Source organism: Hemicordylus capensis, chromosome 4 (assembly GCF_027244095.1).
Source record: "Hemicordylus capensis ecotype Gifberg chromosome 4, rHemCap1.1.pri, whole genome shotgun sequence".
Taxonomy (NCBI): Eukaryota; Metazoa; Chordata; class Lepidosauria; order Squamata; family Cordylidae; genus Hemicordylus; species Hemicordylus capensis.
In genome coordinates, this window is record NC_069660.1 from 129,338,800 (window position 1) to 129,356,792 (window position 17,993).

The 17,993-nt window shown below is 42.3% G+C and overlaps 2 protein-coding genes across 7 annotated transcripts in view; one reads left to right on the plus strand and one right to left on the minus strand.

Moving 5' to 3' along the window:
• The window catches only part of SLC44A3 (solute carrier family 44 member 3), a 215,791-nt gene extending 211,139 nt beyond the window's left edge, over window positions 1–4,652 (minus strand). For 2 of the 6 annotated variants that reach the window (XM_053244984.1, XM_053244976.1), the window contains exon 1: window positions 564–704. The gene's annotated coding sequence lies outside the window, so the exon portion shown is untranslated. Of the gene's footprint in view, window positions 1–563; window positions 707–4,556 lie in introns of those variants that run through there. The other 4 variants (XM_053244977.1, XM_053244983.1, XM_053244986.1 and 1 more) reach the window with 4 other exon arrangements.
• On the plus strand, window positions 599–11,959 carry F3 (coagulation factor III, tissue factor). The gene is made up of 6 exons (XM_053244997.1): window positions 599–730; window positions 3,487–3,601; window positions 7,520–7,704; window positions 8,915–9,096; window positions 9,589–9,748; window positions 11,082–11,959. Exons 1-6 carry the CDS (start codon window positions 634–636, stop codon window positions 11,225–11,227), a joined length of 885 nt encoding a protein of 294 aa, XP_053100972.1. The 5' UTR covers window positions 599–633; the 3' UTR covers window positions 11,228–11,959.
• Window positions 11,960–17,993: the final 6,034 nt, after the last annotated feature.

Genomic DNA, 17,993 nt, shown 5'->3' on the forward strand with positions numbered 1-17,993 from the left:
GGAGGAGGAGCGGGATGGGATGGTGGTTGCCCTAGGAGAGACCCTTTATTGAGCAACAATTCCTTTGCCCGACCTCGATGATATTCTACTCCAACCCATCCCCCTCTGAATGGGGGTGGAAAGCGGCGGCTTCCGTGGCGCAGGGGTCGTGTCCTCTGCTGCGTTTCCTGAGCAACAAGGAACCTCTTTTTCTCTATTTAAAAACAAAAAGCAGGCGCAGCGCTAATGGGACTACTACTACTTCTCTTCGGCTTGCCTCCGCCTCCTCTAGCCTCCGCAGCAGCCTGCGCACCCTTTGCCCCCGCTTACTAGCCAGGCACCTGGACCCCTCCCTGCCCGCGCACAGCACACCTGGCTGGAGGAAACCAGGAGCGGCCCTGCATGGAGAGCGTGAGAACTGAATCACAGCCAGCCAGCGGGCGGCTCGGCGGTGACTCAGTCTCAGCCAGCCACCCCCGTCTGGACTTTCCTCGAGTACTATAAAACGGACGCCACACGTCTCCTTGGGCCAATCTCTCTCTCGCAAGTCGCAGCAGTGTCTTTGAGACGCCAACCGCTTTTACCTGAACGAAGGCATCAGTGCAGCGGTGCGCCGGACTTCCTCTCTCTGCTGCTTTCCTATCGCTAGGCGGGATGGCGATAACCACACGGTACTTTCTGGCGGCGGCCGTGACTTGTAGCCGAGCCTTGCTCCTCTGCGCGCTCTTCTCCTTGGTACGGCCCAGCTCAGGTGAGTGAGCAGACGATGCGCGCGAGAGAGCAGCAACTCCTGCGCACTCTTGACTCCCCTTGGAAGCCTTCCCCTCTCTGTGAAGCTGCGGTCCCGCTCGAGCGGGAGTCAGTCCCCTTGTATTCACTAGGACTTTTTTTTTTCTGCGCAGAAGAGCATAAAATTGCGCCGTGGGTGCAGCCTTTCCCGCGCAATCTACCTGTAGCGATGGTAGAGATTGTTCCCATCGTTTCTTAGGATTTGCGTGCTCATTCTTTCATTAGATGTTTTATTTTTCTTTGCAATGCCGCAGTAAATTTGTTAAACTTTAGGGCTCCTCAAGGGCAGCTCTGGGGTGGGGGACAAGAGGGCAATCCTTTCCCCCCGCAAGACTAGTGGCTTGCCCCGCAACCCACCCACTTCCTTTTCAGAAATCTAACCTGTCGGGCACAGCTGAGCTTGCCCACCTGTAAAATGCACTTCTCCCTCCCGCATTTTCCCCACCAGTACTCTGTTTTTGCTGCAAAAGACTACGGCTAAATTGTGCATCCTTGCTAGGAAGCAAGCTCCACTGAAATCATGAGGATTTATATCTGAGTACCGCTTTGGTACAGGACTGAAAGAAAAATGCTTTTCCTAAATTGAGGTGTAATTGATTGAATGATATGGGTCGGAATAGCCATTTTGTAAGCTTCCCAGAGAACAATTTGCTATGGAGTAAGCGGCTAATGAAGTTTATCATCATCATCAATCATCATAATCTTGTAAATACAGTTGTTAGAAGAACAGCGGGTATGTTGGAGACACTCAAGAACAGTTTCTTGGATGTACTGCCTTGTGGTGTTAATTGTTATGAAAAATTTTCTTGCCAGAATCTGTTTTTAATAGGCACTAGGACATGGGTTATTTGGCAGTTATATGGCTTAAAACATTCTCATGTTTTCCTAAGTTATTTGTGAACTTGGCTGGTTTGGATACCTTGGAAGTGGAGGTACTGGAACACTTTTGCACATAAACATCTATTGCCCAGATTCCAGAACATATATTCATTTCAAAGCTCACAACACAATTCCAGTGTAAGTCTGTACAATGTGTGAAATAGCTGTTCCAGTCAGACTCTTCTACCCTGTTTATAAAGATAGCAAACTACTTCCCTGTTTATAGTTGATCCTAAAAAAGTCTTGCCTAGGGCGCAAGAGGTTGCTGGTTCAAATCCCCACTGGTATGTTTCCCAGACTATGGGGAACACCTATATCAGGCAGCAGTGATATAGGAAGATGTTGAAAGGCATAATTTCATTCTGCGCTGGAAATGGCAATGGTAAACCACTCCTGTATTCTACCAAAGAAAACCACATGACTCGGTGGTTGCCAGGAGTCGACACTGACTCGACAGAACAACTTTTTAAAAGTGCACAATTTTCACACAATCTAGTGAGCTACTTTGGGATGAAAAATAAAATATCCAGAAAGCGATAGGTAGGTAGAAATAATATTCTGTACTTTTTTGCCTTCTAAAATAGTGTATCATTTGTTTCAGAGCAATTTGCTAGGTTTTATAATTATAATTATTTCATTTTATATCCCGCTCTTCCTCCAAGGAGCCCAGAGCCCTTGATCTCCCTAGCATTGTACTCGTGCTTTTTATTCTAGTTTAACATAATCAGGGTATTAGTAGGTCTATTCTAAAAGAAATTAAGCTTATATATTTTATTGATTTGTTCAATCTATACATGGTCTTTCATAAAACTCATCCCAAAGTGGTTTACAAAAGTTAATACAATAAAATTCCACAAAATTACATTAAAATATAAAGTAGCTTCTTGTAAATAGGCAACAAGTATGGTGAAGTGGTTAGGACCTGGGAGACCTGAGTTCAAATGCCCGTTCAGCCATGAAACTCACTGGGTGATTCTGGGCCAGTCGTGCATCTCATAGCCTAACCTACCTCACAGGATGGTTGTGAGGATAAACATGACCATGTGCACTGCTCTGGGCTTCTTAGAGGAAAAGTGGGATAGAAATGTAAAAATAAATAAAATAAATGAGAAATTCTCATAGTAATTGAAAGGAAAATCACTAGCAGTGTATTGAGACTGACTCTCTCTCTCTCGACACTTTTTACAAATACAAGTTATATACTTTTGAAAGTAGAATTAGTTCTTTAAAAAAAAAAAAAACAGGTCTTCCAGTAATGCTAGTATAATACAAGGGTGCATTAAAGAAGCCTAGTGATTTAAACTAACTCATGTCAAGCAAAATGTAAATTATGGCTTCCAAAATTTCAAAAGCCCATTTTAAAACACATGGATCAAGTGTCTGAGAAACAAGGATAACAGGGTACTGCTGTTGGGAAATAGTGATTGTGAGGAGCATACATATGTGATAAATGGAAAAGAAATGGGAACACAAGTAAAGGGACTATCTGTACATATTCAGCATAGAAAAGGGATTTCCATGGCACAAATACAGTGATTTGTTCTGTTTTCCTCAATTTCTTAAATTCTTGGGGCATACCTATGCTACAGCCTGAGCGGACTGGCTTCCTTCTCCCCAGGAAGCCTGGGAACTATAGTTTTGAGAGAGGTGTTAAGAGAATTTTTGTCTACCCTCTGCAAGCTTTAGGAGAAGTCATGAAAATTAAAAAATGTAAAGTTGATACATTTGTATGTAGATAATATATCCTTGGTTATCTTAGTCATGCTCAAAGTATTTTAGTGTATGGTGTTAGCCAGAATAACTTGACTAAACATAATTCTGTCTATTCCATATTTAAAGGCAACTCCAAAGTATTGACAGCAACTAATATTACCTGGTCATCCATCAATTTTAAGACTCTGCTGCGATGGGAACCTGAGCCAACTGATTATTCTTATACAGTTGAAATAGATGGGTAAGTTGCATTAGGTGCATATGTCCTTTCTCTTGGATCTTGTTTAATGCTATTAATGGGGGAAATTGAGAAATGATATGAAAGTAGGGATGAAGAATGCCACCACAGATCTACCCTGATCTTAGCCATACAGAGCACCTTGTTATTCTCAGGTGTTCTGTTCCTCGCCTACAACTGTAAGTAATGAAATTGTGAATAATGAGTCATTGCACCTATGCAAATTGGGGAGGTTAACCCATCAATTAACCTCTTTTTTAGCCACCCCCCCCCCATATGCTGAGGTTGGATGTCAATTACCCAACTGAGGATATGTGAAACGGTGGATAATGAATCCATGCATAGTGAGGTCTGCCTGTATGTACTTGGAAATTTAAAAAAAAAAAAAAAAAAAGGCCTCGCAGCAAGATGTTGCAGTATGTCCATGGTGTGCAAGTGTTACTTGAGCCTAACTATATCAAACGCCTTTCCCTTCAGAAACAGAACAGGGTTATCTGACTGTTGAGGGAGCCACAGAAGTTCAGCATTTTCTTCTGTGGAGACTATTGGGCAGCTTTGCCCGTCAGAGGCAGAAGGGATAACTTGAGGGAGTATTCTTCAAGCTGAAAAATCTCCTGCTCTTTTTGCTGAATCCCTCCTTTCCCCCCTTTTAGCCACTGAGTTCCATTAGCTCATGAACATTCTGTCCCATTGACTAACATGGGAGCAGCCGCAGGGTGGGTGGGTTGAGAACGAGAGCCACAAAATTTGTGCTGCTCACTTTTGAGTCTACACACACAGGTTCAAGCTTTAAGTGCTTAGAACTTTATAGAAAGAAAGCTGATTGTTACGGAGTTTGTCCAAGAGATAATGAACTTGCATGTTGTTTAGCTGATTGCTATAAATATTCATAATATTAAAACGGAACATATTGCAAAGTTCAGATAGCTAAAGAACATAAAGAGGACTACAAAATTACCTAGGTTGATTCAGAAGTCAAATACAGTAATACCCCTGTGAGGACCAACTAAAATATAACAAAGTACTCTGCAAAAGTTCAAGTTCCTCACTGCTCTTCTTCAGGCTGTATACTAAGAAAAAGAAAAAAAGACAACTTTGGTTTAGACAAATTTGGACACTATGAAAGAGCCTCAGGATCTGCATTTTGCAATAATGAAGGAGGAGCTGTCTGTTGCCCATAACTTCAGTTTAGGTCAGACTGTGTACTTACACAGTTCAATTAGAATTTGACCCTGTTCACTGAATGTTTTATTTCTCTCCTCCCACACTCTCAAGGCAAATATCAGTTTGCACACTAGTAGATAAATTCAGGGACCTAACCCTGAACGTCTTAGGTCTGGGTTACCTGAGAAAGCACCTTTCTCTACAAGATTCCCACAAGATTCCCACCGCTCATTGAGGTCATCAGTAGGGGTCCATCTTCGGGTGCCACCAGTTCATCTGGTAGTGACCTGGGATCGGGCCTTCTCAGTTGTCACCCATAGGTTGTGGAACTCGCTCCCCATGAATATGAGAGGATTATCTTCCTTGGAGACCTCCAGGAGAACTTTAAAGACCCATCTTTTTAGCCTAGCTTTTAATAATATCTAGTTTTAATTTTAATCTGCTTTTAAATTGTCCAAAGATAATTAAAAGCAAAATGTGTGTTTGAATTTAAACTGCCCCTAGCCATTTTAGGAAGGGTGGTGAATGAATGAACAAATGAATAGAGTGTCTGTACAGGGATGCAAATTCACAATTTGGTGTTGCATTGGCTTTTTATCAGTCTATATTTGGCCCATAGGATATGCACAGCACTGTAGCATAGCTTGCAGGTGAACCAGAGGATGCAATGGCAGCCTGCCGCAATAGCTAATGTGGTGTTGTCCATAACGTCTGCACAGATTTCAGAGTGTAATGTATTTTAAGAAAATTAAAAAGATAGAAAAACATAGATGCATATAAAACACCTAATCATACAAAATCTTAGATATTGCAGTAATAATTAAAAATGAATCCTTAACTTAAAGTCTGTTTAATATGTAAACAAAGCTGTTACTTATTGATTTTTTAAATTATACCTCTTTCATAAATGTAATAAATGGAAGCCAGTTTCAGAAACAAACTAGTACACAGGGTCTAGCTTCCTGTAGCAGTAGTAAAGCTAAGCAGGAAGAAGTAGTAGATCATACTTATGCTGTTGGCTCCCCCCCCCCACACACACACTAAAGGGGGGAGGCTAAAAGAACTAATACCAAACAATAGTTACTTAAAAATAAATAAATTATATTCTTCAAGTGTTGGCTTTCCACAGCAAGCTAATAGTGGTGTGCACGGAACCGGAGCCTGCCGGTTTGAAGGTGGTGGGATCTCTTGAAGGATGTGGAAGGTGCTCTTTCCTTTCCTGCCACATTTCCCTCACCGGTGCTGCCTTTTAAAAGGGTCCGGTGGGGCGGCAGCATACCTCCTTGTCGCCTCAGACCGCAAGTAACCGGAAGTTGCTGCTGCACACACACATTTCATGACATGCGCACATAGAGCAATAACTTCCAGTCACTTCCGGCCCAAGGAGGTACACTGCCGCCCCACCAGACAATTTTAAAAGGCAGCGCTGGTGGGGAGAATGCAGCGGGAGGGGTAAGAGCACCCGCCCCCATCCTTAAAGAGATTCCCCCCACTCGAGCCAGGCAAATCACCAGTCTTCCGAACCATAAAGGACCTCTGAACTGGTTCCGTGCCACATCCCTACAAGCTGAAGCTACTTTAATCAAGAGTTTAGGGTTATTGAAGGCAGGAGGTGGCTGTTGCCTGTTAAATTCAAGACATGAACCTTTATATGATACTAAATAAGAGCATATTTCCCTATCTATACTCTGTGGCCAACATGCAGGGCTTTTCCAGAGAGTGATATTACGGCTTCAGTGCAAATTATGATAATAAATCAAGGACTGCACACAGCATACAAGGATGTGTAATCATTCCTAGCACCATCTGCTGGCAGTTTTGAAGATTCATGAATTGATTGTGCCTTTTCAAACTCTTTTTATACTAACCAAAAGCAGTTTTTTCACGGATTGCTTGCTGTAGATCAGGTTTTCCCCAACCTGCGGCCCTCCAGATGTTGCTGAACTCCAACTCCCAGCATCCCTAGACACTATTTTTTGTGGCTGGGTATGCTGGAAGTTGTAGTTCAGCAACATCTGGAGAGCAGCAGGTTGGGGAAGCCTGCTGTAGATTGTCAACCACCACTAAGAATAGTATGTGTAGTCTTTGTGCCTTGTGTGGATTACTAGTAGGGATGTTCATGAACCTGTTTGGGCCCATAAAGAACGGCAGTTTGGCTGGTTGGAAGAGGGGGATAACACCACTAATTACTAGTTATATCTATTATTATAACTTGCAAGTTGGATATATCATCCTCTGGATGAGCTCCTGGATTAAGCCTGTGTCAGTGAAGCAGGTGATCTTGAGGGTGGTTTGGTCATCTACCCTTTCCTCTGCAGCTGCCTGTGGCTTCCCAAAACTATGTCTCTGAGGGCTGGGGGATCCTCGGGGGGATAGTTTCAAGAGGCACTGGTGGTTGCAAAGGGAAGATAACCAAAAAGCCTACTCCTGCACACACGTACACCCCAGAATCGCATAACAGAAAACTTTGGTTTATCAGCAGAGGTTTAGTCTGGACGTCAGCCTGTATTACGTAATCATGGACATGGGCAGGACAACTGCTGGTTTTGTTAATTTGATTGACCCAGCTTACAAAACACAAGCAGATGTGCTTTGTTTAGAACTTTTGTGCCGCAAGGTAAAAGCTATGTACATAATGTGGAAAAGACAGCAGTTTTCTGAGTTAATTCAACCAGTCCCCCTTCACTCACTGACATACATGCACACTTACTTAATGGGTTACATGTTATAGTGTCTGCATTACATTTTTGTTTACAGGGAAGGATTGGACAGAAAGAAAACATGTGTTGATATTACAAAAACAGAATGTGATGTTACTAAAGTGCTGAAGAATGTCAAAGATACCTACACTGCTCGCATATACTCTGTGATGCGACACAGGGAAGATGATTATGACACCCCTCCTTATGAGCTCTCTCCAAAATTCACACCTTACAGTCAAAGTAAGTAGAAAATATTAGCATAAGATTCTGTTTGTAGATTCCAAGACTGACAAAGGGTGTCCCCTGTTATTGCCTATCCACCAGGCTCAGGGACACATTTTCAGATGGTGCAGGCAGCTGCAGAAGGAACAGGAGATCATTTTTCCTTAGTTTAGATCCTTAGTCTGGAATGCAACACTGTTGCACCAGTGCTTCATTAGTCAGGATGTCGGCCACTACCTGTTAACTGTCCGGGAGTGACAGTGTGATTCACATTCATGTGTGAACGAGCTATGTAAATGTTTTTAACTTATAAATATTCCAGTAGATGCTGCATGCTATAGTACATAACACCTGTCTGATTATAGATAGCTTTTAACAAATCTCTTTCCAAGGCCACATCCCTGTGCATATTTGCTTTTGCATGCATACAGGCAGGGGATTGCTATCATGATGCTAGTCCTCAGCCTTTATACGTTGGTTGGAATGCCTGCACAGGGTTCACTGGGGAGATCTGTAAGCCTCCTTTTTCCAGCAGATCAGTAATGGGATTGATGTATCTGCACAGAAGCTCTTATGTGAACAGTCCAGCCAATCTGGACTGTGAACAGTCCAGCCAATCTGTCTGGTGTGTGGAGGGAAGACATGCCTGCTGCTGTAATTGTGATGCCCTCCCTCCCATAAACAAAACCAAAGGATGTCTGCACAGGGCTTGTAATGTCCCTTTTTTGCCAGTATCATCATAGCCTTATTAACATGAGGAGTTCCAATACACATACAATCTGCATACAGTGTAAACATGAAGGTCAAGCTGTATGCACATACAGTTAACATATTATGTCTGATATACATACAGCAGCACATGCAACTATACATTTTTGAGGGGTCCTCCTATCCCTGTTTTAACTTCTAAACTGAATGCATGTAAAGTCACATTCATGCAGACATCTGTATGCATTTACAATATAATGTGTGAATACCCTACATGGTTTATGATGTGTGGTGCATCTCATTGTTGGCACTTCTACAATAAGCAAGTCTCCTTGTAAGTCTGAGGATTAGGTCCTGTGGTGCCTACATTTATCTCTCTACACTACCCTATGAAAAGATAAGTTACCCTTTACAATGCAATATTAAAACTTAGCTTTTTATTTTAGGAATAAAAACATGTTAGGTGTTGCAGATTTTTACACTCATTCCCAGGTGTAATGTAAACATACTTTTCTTCTAGCTGAGATTGGAATACCCACGGTTGAATATTTTGAACAAAATAATGGAATTTTGAGAGTGGTGGTAAAAGATCCACTAACACCTTACAGATTTAACAATGGAAGCTTCCAAAGTATCAGGGACATATTTGTTGATGATCTAGAGTACACATTAAACTACTGGAAAGACCAAAGTACAGGAAAGGTGAGCATCTGTATTCCATCTGCTGGACTTTTAATAATGTTAAATCACATGCAATAGAAATTCCAAGTTGGCACTGAAAACCAATATTTACACTTGAAAATTAAATATAACATAAGAAAGAAGGTAAGAATAAATGCAACTTGCAGTAATAAACGTTTGATCTATGCATTAAAAATGATGACTCAAATTTGCAGTCCTCACTACTGTGTTCACTTTTACATAAGTGGATCATAGGTTACAATCTTGTTAGGTACTGGTTGTTAAATACAGAAGGCTAATATTCTTCCTTAAATTTGTTACAATCTTAATTAGGAAATCTGCCTTAATGGCGCTATACTATCTTACCACACCCTCATCCACAGTAAAATGAAATATGCCCTCTTCCAAATATTAGGCTTTAAATGGTTATGTACTTTGTATTTACACAATCTGTGTTTTGTATTAAAAGCTAAACTGTCTACAGATTAAAATATAATTTTTCTCCGCTTACAGAAAACTGCAACTACAAAAAGCAACCAGTTTGAAATTAAAATTGATAGAGGGGAGAACTATTGCTTCTATGTCCAAGCAGTCATTCCGTCCCGCTCACTTAACCGTACAAGTCAAGAAAGCATGGTGTCGTGTACTAGTAAGAAGAGAGATGAGTTGGATGGTATGTATTGGGCACTGCCATCTACTTTGCCATTGGTGCACAACCTGTCTGTACTGAATAACTTTAAAATTGATTTTGATTTCCCCCTTTTCCTCTGATTGCCATATTCCTTTTACAAAGATAATTCAACTTTCAGCTTTTTGGTTTAGAACATTGCATTTATTTATTTTTTGCACTAATTAAGAATTGGACTGCATCCTCAGAAATATCACATTCTCGGGGCTATAGTAATCTGACTATGTCAGAATTATTTGTTTAAATGCCTCACAGTATAATTAAATGATTGGTATATAAAAACAATTAGGTGTTTAGAGAGAAGGCTGATCCAGAAGTCTTCTCTCTGGTATCCTGACTGTAGCACAAGCCTATTCAAACTTATTCAAAAGTAAATCCCACTTATTTCAATAGGGTTTACACCTCCCCCCCACCCATACACACACATAAATATGCATAGGACAACATCCTTCAACAAGGGGAGCTATTCAGTCTTTGGGGTCCCCACCTGAAGCAGCACAGACCTAGAAGGCTGAATTGCGTCATAGTTCTGAATTTGTAGTCTGGCTCTCAAAGTTTTTGAATTTAACTTCTGTTGCACTTAAGCAAATATATGGGGCATATTGGAAAAAAAATACAAAATGGCTTCAGAAGACATGCAATGCTTAACAGAGGGTCTGGATTGCTAATTAAAAGTGCAGCTTCAAGTGAGAACTAAGAGTTAAACTGTAGGTACAGCCTTATTTTGTTTTCCACCATTCATGTTTAAAGTATGCCCAAAAAAATCCCGCTCCCTGTAACCATGTGCTCCTTTTCATCTTGAAATAAGGCTTCCCATCCAGTGCTTTATATGTGAATTGTCCAGATATGTAATGAAATGTGGCTTCTCCAGGAGAGCTGGTCTTAGAGGAGAGCTGGTCTTGTGGTAGCAAGCATGACTTGTCCCCTTAGCTAAGCAGGGTCCACCCTGGTTGCATATGAAAGGGAGACTAGAAATGTGAGCTCTGTAAGATATTCCCCTTAGGGGATGGAGCCGCTCTAGGAAGAGCAGAAGGTTTCAAGTTCCCTCCCTGGCTTCTCCAAGATAGGGCTGAGAGAGATTCCTGTGTAGACAATACTGAGCTAGATAGACCAATGGTCTGACTCAGTATGTGACAGCTTTCTATGTTTGTTCATGTTGGCACTGACCCTAAGCTGTTCACACTTCAAGGAAAATCATTCAGTATACTTCATGACTGGAATCCAGATTATCTTAATTCCAAAACCACAGCCAAGGTTTTGGAAATTCAAATGAACTGCATTCCCTCTAACTGAACTTTTGCATCTCTTTTTCTTCTAGCTCTTGGATTAGATGCAATTCTTATAATAGCAGGCAGTACAGTTGGAATCCTCATTCTGATTATTATTTTATCTGTGATTATCTACAAATGCACAAAGTCAAAACATGCAATAAAGGAAAAAGAACATGTGCCATTGAACATTTAAGGAAATACTCAAGACCTTCTTTGTTATTACAAGATGCTGTTGCATAACTGCATTCTCCTGTATTGTGGAAGCAACTACTACTGACCCTTAAATCAAAAGGACATTTGCTGTTTCTGTGAAACAATTTCTTTACAGTTAGAACACTACTTTAAAAGCCTGTTATAGTCTGACAGTAACTACTATAAGAATTGTTAAAATGTTAGCTGACATAGATGGGGAAAATGCTACTGTTTTTTGCTGAACGTTTGGTGTATTTTTATATCGGGTGTTTGGGTACATCAGTTGGTATGGGTTATAACATGTGAGGATGGGCTTTAGCAGCCCGACAGACTTAGAAGTTATTGCACAAGTGAATACTTACTATTAGAATATGCTAGGTCCAGGTACTTGCTATTAACTTTTTAACTGGAAACTCTACTTTTTACACAGACTACTGGAAAGCTTTTCAAAGCTGATAACTTGCATTATTAGAGCCCACTTTGAATTAACCAGGCATTTAAATGTGTATTTGGATTTAGCACTTTGGTTGTTATTAACTGCTGGACAGACAAACCTAACCTTTGGAAATGGCATACATCTGTATTCTAAATTTTTAGATTCCTCATGCTGCTACAATCAATGTTAATATTTATGATTTTTATAAATGTGGTTTATATTTATATGTATATATTAACTTATTTATATACTTAAAAGAAAAAGGTGAATGGAAATAAATAATAAATTTTATCTGTATTTTTGCTGTTTTTTATTTAATCACTTATATTATTGATAACCACCCTGGGGTCTTAGGATGTAAGGCAGTATATACATATAACAAGTTTACAATATGAAATAAATACAATACAAAATATTTAAAACTTTTTTTAAAAAGTCTGAGTAAACAGAAGTGTCTTCACTAGGTGTCTAAAAGAATAAAGTGACCAATGCCCAGGTGAGCCTCACTGGGGAAGCTATTCCATAGAGAGTCTCACACTGCTGAAAAGGTGACACCAGGCTGATCAACTCCAGGAAGTTTTGGATGATACTGATTATCTAGATTAATTTCAAACTGGCTTTAGAGCAGGCTATGGGGTGGAGACATTCTTGGTCGGCCTGATGGATGATCTCTACCAAAGAATGGGCAAAGGGAGTGTGACTCTTTTGGTTCTTCTGGACCTTTATGCAACTTTTGATACTATCAAACATGGTATCCTTCTGGGTCGTTTGGGGGATTTGGGAATAGGTATAACTGCTTTGCAGTGGTTCCTTTCCTGTCTCTCAGGTAGATTCCATACGAAGTGCTGGCAATTAAGTTTAAAGCCCTAAACAGCTTTGGACCGGGTCACTTGGGAGAGTGCCGCCTCCTGCACGATCCCCACCGCACACAAAGATCATCGAGAGGTCCATCTCCATATACTGCCAGTTTGTCTGGTGGTGACTCAGGAGCGGGCCTTCTCTGTAGTCACTCATAGGCTGTGGAATGTACTCCCTATAGACATTCATGGTTTTACATCTTTACCAGCCTTCAAAAGAGCCCTTAAGACACTTTTTTAAAGCCAGGCTTTTAGTATTCTTTGAATGTCTTAAATTTTTAATTGCTGTAATTTCTGAAGAGGACGGCAAGGTGGATGGACTCAGGACAACAATGAATGCACTACTGAGATATCTTAAAGGCCAAGTTGATGTCAGATCATGCTGGAGAGAATATTTGTGGTTGCTAAGAGTCGACACTGACTTGACGGCACTTAATTTCTGAATGTTTTAATAGCTGGTTTTGTTTTTATGAACTGCCTGTAGCCTTTGGAGTCAGGTGATATATAAATTAATAATCCTATATAATAAAGTGCTTGGCGTGCGTCCGTGTCTCCCTTGGCTGTTCTGGGCATGTGCGGAGCACATGCCCAGAACACGCTGAGGGAGACACGACCGCTGGGACCAGGCGGCCATGTTGGCCGGTTGTTTGCCCGGCCACGGGAAGGCCAGAGGCGGCCACGGGGAGGGCAGAGGTGGCGGTGGCAGAGCCGCTGCGACGGCTGCCGCCAACGGACAGGGTGAGGAGGCGGCGGGGGAAGCCGGAAAGGGGAGGCTGGTGGTGGCGGGCGGCCCTGGCCTGGCCGGGGAGGCTGGCGGCAGAGCGGAGGCCGGCGGCGGCACTGAGGCCGACGGCGAAGGGCCCGGCCCGGCTGCGGAGGCCGGTGGCGGCACTGAGGCCGACGGCGAAGGGCCCGGCCCGGCTGCGGAGGCCGGCGGCAGCCCAGCCAGAGATGGGGTCGCGGGGGGGACAGAGGCGACGGCGGGCCCGGCCCGACCGCGGAGGCCACAGGCGGCGGCCGGCCCGGAAAGGGAAGGCCGGCGGTGGCGGGGGGCCCTTGCCCGGCTGGGGAGACCGGCTGCGGCATGGAGGCTGGAGGCGGCAGGAGGAGGAATGGCGGCGGGGGGCCTGGAGTGCACAACTCTCCTAGCGCCCGTTAATTTAACGGGCCTAAAATAACTAGTAATAAATAAAAGGCTCTCTCCCTAGTAGCTACCTATCTCACTTTGCTTGGCAGGGGCACTCGGAGCAGGGCCTCCAGCGAAGATCTTAAGGTATGAGTCAGGACATGGGGCAAGAGCTAGAAGCACAAACAGGAGGGTCCGTGTGGCAAGGAGGTGCATGCTGCCTGTGAGGCTGAAGCCGATGCCTCTCAGAGTGACTCACACTCCTGTACTGTTGATCACAGCAACTGCCCCAAAACTGGACAGAGGAGATTCTTGGGAGGGATGCTGATGAGGGGGCCCCCATTCATAAAGTGAGAGCGAAGGAGCCTAGATTTGTGCCCTAAGGTCCATGCCAAATTGAGCCATTGCTTATAACTTATCTGAAATTGTCATTTAATGTTTCTGCACATACCTAAATTGTAGTAACACTGTATTACGTTTAAAAATTCAGGGCAGGCCATGGCTGAAGGTTTACAATATAAAAATAGAATTAAATGAGAAACTAGACTGCAGGAATTTTTAATTGTTTTGTTTCCCCCTTCAAAAACCAGAATAAGATGTAAAGTTCTGGATTGTGATTTGGTCCACAAAAACCAATCCTTAATAGCTATACAAGTTACTATAGTTAATGCTTGGCAATTAACTATAACAACTTACTCCTCAAGCATGAAGTGGTGTATTAAGAAAGTACTCTTCAGCTACTGACACATAACATTCACTCTGGTACAATAGTACAGGGGTTCCCAATGGGGTATTAGTACCTCTAGGGTACTTGAAAGGCTCTCAGAGGTGCTTGGAGCCCTCCTGCCTCCCCAAACTGGAGCCAGACTATTTGTTCCACAGACTATTTGTTCCATCTGAGGATCTCCAGGTTGAAGCAGCCACACCCTTAGCAATATGTCTGCTGCAGAAGGGGAGGGAGAGGGTGGAGATGTCCCTCCTCTGCTCCTGATTGGCTGGCTACAAGCTCAGTGTAACCCTCCCCTCAGTCTGACTGACAGACTTCAGAAAATTAGCCCTCTGTACTTCTATTGAAATAGAAACTTGTCCCGTTAATTTCAGTAAGACTGCTCATGAGTAACTTAATGTGGTTACTAGCCAGTGACCATAGTAGCCAGTCTCCCTAACTGTAAAACTTAAATTTGTGTTTCTGTGCATATATATGTGTAGGGATCAGCCCTGCCTCCCCCTACAAAGTTAACTGGAAGTGAACCCTGTCTTGAATGATAGGCTGGGGAACTCTAGGGCTTAGCCAATCAGCACACCAGGTGGGTGAGACCTAGAGAGTTGTTGCCTGGAAGCAGGGAGTTCTTTGTTAGGAGAAATAAGCTAGGAGGGAAGTGCACAGGAGGACATGTGGCCATGGAAGTTGGCTGCAGAAGAATGACTTTGCAGATCCATGAAAGATAGGAGAGCAGGAAGCTTGAATTCTCATCTGGGAGTTTGGTGAGTTCAAGGAAAGGAAAGGAAAGTCTTTGGCTTTGGGAAGATTAATTTAGGGAAAAGTTTTAGTTAGACTTTATATTCGAAACTTATGTTTCTTTGGTGTGCATGCTTTTGCATATTCCTGATATTAGTCTATTATTGTTTACCTGTAACACAATTCCAGGTTAAACTCCCATCCTAACTAGGACATTGCAACTGAAGGTTCAGTTGTGTGTTTCTAACATAGCATTGACAAGCTCAGCAGCTCATGCTTATGAAAAGGTTGCTGACAAGAGGCATGTAATGAAAAGAATGTGATTAGCAGTTTAACCTGGAATGTAACTTGACCATTTAAGACAAAGAGTTTATGACATTGCACAAACTACCAGACAAAAAAAGAAGTGTGAGATTACCAGGCCAGTGAAATTCTTATTCCTCTGATCTCTTCCATTCCTCGCACTCTTGACAGTAAATGCTGCCCATATTAGACAAAAGGAACTTAGCACAACTCTGGAAAAGATGACATTTTGTAGGAGTCCTAGACTTCATAGATTCCCAACAACGTTCACTGATGTCTCTTCCTGCATCAATTGCATTTGCTTCTATTTTAGATGCAATCAAGAACACCACCTCTGTTTAATGAAAGGACACTTATGCAAAAATAGGCTCTTTTCTAAATAGAGCCTATCATTTTTTCTTCCTTTCAGTTTCTCATACAGTAAATTCTGTTCATTTGCATTACCTAATGCACCAAACATCCCTGCATGGCTGCTTTTGTCAATGGCGTACAACATGACATCAATATAAGTCAAGCATGAGTTAATTCTTGATTGCTTTTAATTAGATCTCCAGACAATATATAGCTTGGTTAGGTTATTGAAATAATCCTAACAGTGCAATCCTAGCATGTTTACTTGGGTTTCTCCAAGTTCAATGAGATTGCCTTTTCAGTATGTGTGTTTAGGATTGCAACCTAAGGTGAAAACATTTGGGCTTACTGGGTAGGGCAGTGGGGTAGCATATCCTCTTGGCAGTTAAACAGGATCTTCTTGCAGCTGGGACCAAGAGAACAGGGGCATATCTAGGGTGGGGCAGGCAGGGCACGTGGCCCGGGCACCACTTGAAGGGGGGTGCCATTTCTTAAATTTTTTTTTTAAAAAAATTAAAAATGGCCACCAAAAACAAGATGGCCACAACAGATGCTCAAATGGCCTCTGTGAGGCCCTAGGCCATGCCAGGCCTCGCAGAGGCCATTTGAGCATTGCGGTGGCCATTTTGTTTTCATCGGCCATTATATATATATATATATATATATATATATATATATATATATATATATATATGCCACCACATGTGCTCAAATGGTCCCTGCGAGGCCCTAGGCCTCGCCAGGCCTCACAGAGGCCATTTGAGCATGCGTTGCAGCCTCCAAAATGGCCACCACGCCAATCTTTGCAGGCACGAATAAGCCTGAAAATCAGCCCGGGACGGGCTGTGGCCGTGAATTAAAAGGCCAGCAGGTGGAGGGGGAATGGTGAGTTTGTCTTTGAATCAGTGTGAAATCCTTAGTATTAAGGCTCACTGGGAGTTTCAGAAAGACAGTTAAAATGAGAGAAAGAGAGCAAGAAATACTAGAATATATTCCAAGCAGTGACACAGTTTACTCTGCATATCCTTTAATTATTTTCAGAGTATCTGGGAAAAGTCAAATTCTCCACTGATTTTTAAAACTTATGTAATAGTGATGCTACAATTCATAGTAGAGAATTAGACAGGCACTTCTGTTTAGTTTTCCAAGTACACCTCCACATAGTATATGGGTATTTCATGAGCCCCAGCATACTGAAATTTGTCATTTTCTAGCATATCTTGGTCTGGCTACGTCCACTGCTAAATAGTTTTTGAAATATTAAAAGATGAACAAGCTTGACTTGTTGCCTCTTTTTCTCTTACTAGAAGTGGGTTCAATTATGATACACTGATGGACAGGATTAGCCTTTGATTACAGTCACTGTATGCCTGAGTCATTGCCTTAGTAAGGTTTGCATATACAAAGCAACTCCCCCTCCATTCTTCCTTGAATTTGAAGTCTGGGAATGTAGGCCTTATTTTACAATCTAATAAACGTTTTACAGGAAGCTAGAGTATATTAACATTCCTTGGATTATTAGCAAAGATAATCTCTCCTTTATTTGCATGCTGAGGCTGATGTCTGGAAAGAACAAAAAGCCCTATTACATTCCCTTTATAAACAAGTTTTGTGTGTGTATGTGTGTGTGTGTGTGTGTTTGCTGCCCAATAAAAATATACTGTGGCTTATTTAATTAGTGATAAGCACTAATTAAAAATAATTGCACTCTGGTATTTCCCTATTATGTTAATACAATTAATACTCTAACATTTATGGTAGGGAAATGGCAGGAACATCTGCTGGGAAAGATGATGGCAATGGAAGGCCTAGTTAGAACAGCACTTCCGGTCTCTGTTTTGGGCCTAAGCCCTGGTGCTGGCCCTCCTAATGGGCTGGCAGCAAGGAAGCAATGAGGTGGTATTAACTCAGGAGACTTACCTCCTGAGTCATCAGTGTTAACAGCTGAGCTTATTCTGCCCACTCCCAGAAGCCTCTCTGGTTGCAGCTGCATCTCCAGGCTTGGAGACTGCACCTTTGCTATGCTCAGGAGCTGTTCCGCAAAGTGAGCTCCCAGTCTATGTTATAAATGGGGACAAGATGCTTATTTTGCAGTGGATTGGTCACCAGATTTGGCTACAAGCACCACAAACTGGAAAGAGGATTAGATTCACAATCCTTCTTCCTATGAGGGGCACCCAGCTAAGCAGACTCCAGAAAAACAGGCTGCTTACTTGTAACTTATGATCTGTTGTC

Bases quoted from the DNA above. Each gene is read 5' to 3' on its own strand.
- F3 (XM_053244997.1), top strand. From the start codon at position 634: ATGGCGATAACCACACGGTACTTTCTGGCGGCGGCCGTGACTTGTAGC. The intron at 9,097-9,588 runs GTGAGCATCTGT...CTCCGCTTACAG, and splicing joins AAGACCAAAGTACAGGAAAG to AAAACTGCAACTACAAAAAG. The intron at 9,749-11,081 runs GTATGTATTGGG...TTTTTCTTCTAG, and splicing joins GAAGAGAGATGAGTTGGATG to CTCTTGGATTAGATGCAATT.